Source organism: Crocuta crocuta, unplaced genomic scaffold (assembly GCF_008692635.1).
Source record: "Crocuta crocuta isolate KB4526 unplaced genomic scaffold, BGI_CrCroc_1.0 scaffold102, whole genome shotgun sequence".
In the NCBI taxonomy this organism is placed as follows: Eukaryota; Metazoa; Chordata; class Mammalia; order Carnivora; family Hyaenidae; genus Crocuta; species Crocuta crocuta.
The window spans coordinates 6056068-6059279 of NW_027530019.1; the positions used below are offsets into that span (position 1 = coordinate 6056068).

Here is a 3212-nt window from a genome sequence, read left to right on the forward strand (position 1 = left end):
TATGGGTCAAAAAAAAAAAAAAAAAAATCACCTGAACTTGCACTATGTCAATTTTCCACTTTTAAATTGCTTAAGTAAACATCATTTGTAATTTCTTTGCCTATAAAATTGGAGATAGGTCTAAATATTATGTAATGTTTGTTCTATTGATCATTTCTAGTTGTGATTTGAGGAACTACCATAAAATGTCAAGGGTCACAAGGAGGTAGCAGCATAGCTCATTACACTACAGGTCTTCATCTTTTATCGGGGGAGGGGAAGAGTAGGCAGGAGGAAAAAGAATCAAATTCACTAACAAAGAAGAAAGGGATGGATTGATGAAGTCTTGGATTGTTCGTGTCTGATATTGAAGGATAACATGGAAATAGAACCTGAGGAGAGGTGGACTAGGCCCTACAACTTTAGAAACACCAGAATGTAGATTCATGGCTGTACTAGAATTCTGCTCCCAATTGGCTATGTGGATACCTCTGTGGGATTTAATCATGAAGGGTCTTGATAAGTAGGGTAAAATTCATAAAAAGAGTAACTTATTACTATACCCATTCATAATGATTATTCAGGGCATTGAGCCTGAACCTAATTTTTAAACTATTTAATTTGCTACTCCTTTGTATCTGAGAAAAAGAGCTTTACGTCAAAGTTAAGTCTTTGTGTCATTTTCAAAAAGAGGATATCCCAAACAGCTGTGAAACCTGTCACATGCATCTATGGCATTTCGACTACAGTCGTTCAGATGGCTTTTGAACAACCAACCATTCCCTTAGAGTTTTTCTCCCCTTACATAAAGATTTACATAAGCTGTGGCTTTAGGAATTGTAAATAAGCTAGATTTCTCTCTCTAGAAGATCAGTACAAAGAACAATGCGAGTTTACTCCATTTTCTTATTAATGGAAATAGAATTTTATTTTGTTTTCTTGCAAACTGGGGGACAAATATGAGACTATTTAAATTTTGATGATACCAATTTTACAAAGGATGAGCTTTAAGACTTATGTGGAATGAGGTAGAGTATGGTGGGAGAGAATTTCAGGTCTTTTTAAAGAGAACTTTGGCTCATTTTACTTCTTCAGAATAAATTGAAATCCCTTTATAATGCCCTAAGTTTCTTTTTCTGCCCTTCTTGAAAACTCCTTGTGCCCTCTTCTCACAACCAACTTTTCCCTCTTTTCTTTCTCCCCTTTCTCTCTTTCCACTTTCCCACACAAAGCAAAATGACACCTTAGTCTGATTTCTGGAGCTTCAAATCAACCCCCTTCTCAAATTTCTTAATGGGGGCTGCCAGTTTTTTCTGACATTGTCACATTGCTAACTTCTTTTGATCAAACCACCGAATATCCCGCATCAAGTTTAAATCTTCTATCTGTAAAGAAGCCAGCCATTCAGCAGAGTGTTGCAAATATAGTTCATGGGACATGTAAAGCTTGGTGAGGCGAAAGGTAAGGGTACAGTGTTCAGAGCATGGTCCCTGCTCAGGAAGTCACTCAGTCTCTGGTGGTAGAATGCAGAATCAGGGACCCTGAGTAGCCAAGGGGAATAGGTTTTAGAGCCGGGTTTCCTTGTGGAAAGAAGAATGAAAACTAAAGGGCAATTTTCACCCCTATTAGCATCTTCCGTGAGAGAAATATTCCTAGACTCCCTAGCATGGGTAATCATTTGACAAAAACAATGTTGAATGAATGGATACGAAAGGAATTGTTCCAATCAATTTTTTCCTTTACCTCAAAACCTGGGCAAAAGTAAACTACATTTGGATACGTGACAGCTAATTATTCTTTTTAGCAAGTAATTACATCCATAAAGAATGATATTCATTTCAAACTGTGTTCCAGAAGAGCAGGAAGATAAAGTACATCAATATATTTTAGAGCAAGTTACAGAAGAAGAAATCTACAAAGTTTATCAATGATTTGCTACAAGATTAGAAAAAATGCTACCTCGTGCTTCTAGCAGATTTAGGAACCCATTATTTATTTTCATTAAATAACGAAAAGTTTAGCCACTTCTGTCCTTAAATTTGATTCAGTTACTTTTATGTGCTTAAGAGCATTCAGGAGTGCCGGGCAAAGTTTTGAAGAGGAGGGGATAAAATGCTGAATCTTATAAATCTTGGCCTTCTCTTTAAAGAATATAAAATACTCACATGTTCTAAAGGCTGGCAGCACAGTATTAACTATAGCAAGCACCGGTGATGGTTTTTTTCTTACAACTGTTGCAGAGGCATTTATACTAAGGTGAAATCAGCTTAGTATTTGGTTTGGCATGTTTAACCAAGTGTGCACTGAGGAGACTACAACTTTAAACAAAAGACAATACACTGCCTAATTAAAGAGTTAATTCTTTAGTTCTCTGAGCTCAGTCGGTAAACATTTGTGAAACACTTCTGCGTATTGTCTAATTATTGGAAACTAGGGACAGTTTTGTAAGGAAGGAGGGTGGCTTGGAATAGACCTCTCCACCAGACACTCTGACCTTCACAGCATTATGGAAGAGCAGAAGATCACCTGAAGGAATAAGGGAGGCTGCTTGCCTGTGCCCTGAAGCTTACCTTTGCAAGTTGTTCGTGAATCTCAAGCAGGCTGGGTCGGTTGACCTTGGGCCCGCTGATGCTACCGGTGTTGCGATAGTACTCAATCTTGGGAACAGCATCCACGGTGTTGTGGCCAAAGGTTTGTAGGTAGTACGTGTTTGTGTGAGAATCGTAAGCATGAAAACTGGCATCCGTTTTCGCGGTTTCTCCATTTTGGAGGAAATTGTCATAGCACTCCTGACTTCCAGGCCTAAAGCTGATTCTGAATCTGTTCTGGGTTTCATCCCCGAAAGAGGTTTCCTCATAATGTGGAGGGTCGGTGTTATTATCCACAGCCGCGCTGCTCTCGCGGCTCTCATTTATTACATTAACCTGAAAGCGGTTGCTATTACTGGGCGCTGAATCCAGAAACACATTGGAAGAGTTCAGTGACATCTTCCAAAAGGACTTTTTTGTTTGGACTAAGCTGTCTACTTTATGGCTGTTGTTTTTTAAAAAAAATGTATGTATTGCCTCTTCAAATAAACTTTAATGTGTTTACGTAAGGGAGCTCCTGGCATTTATTCTAGAAGACTCAATAAATAGATTCTTGATGTATTGTCTCCTATACAATCTTCAGAAGGTTCTTGAAAGCTGCCATTGAAAGAGAAAATTAAACTTGTTTCAAGTAATATAAATACA

At 38.1% G+C, this 3212-nt stretch overlaps 1 protein-coding gene across 3 annotated transcripts in view; it reads right to left on the bottom strand.

Annotated features, from left to right (window-relative positions):
• SLC12A1 (solute carrier family 12 member 1) overlaps positions 1-2966 on the bottom strand; it is a 98754-nt gene extending 95788 nt beyond the window's left edge. For all 3 annotated transcript variants that reach the window (XM_077764326.1, XM_077764325.1, XM_077764327.1), the window contains exon 1: positions 2550-2966. In XM_077764326.1, coding sequence (XP_077620452.1) covers positions 2550-2966 — 417 coding nt within the window. The remainder of the gene's footprint in view (positions 1-2549) is intronic.
• Positions 2967-3212: the final 246 nt, after the last annotated feature.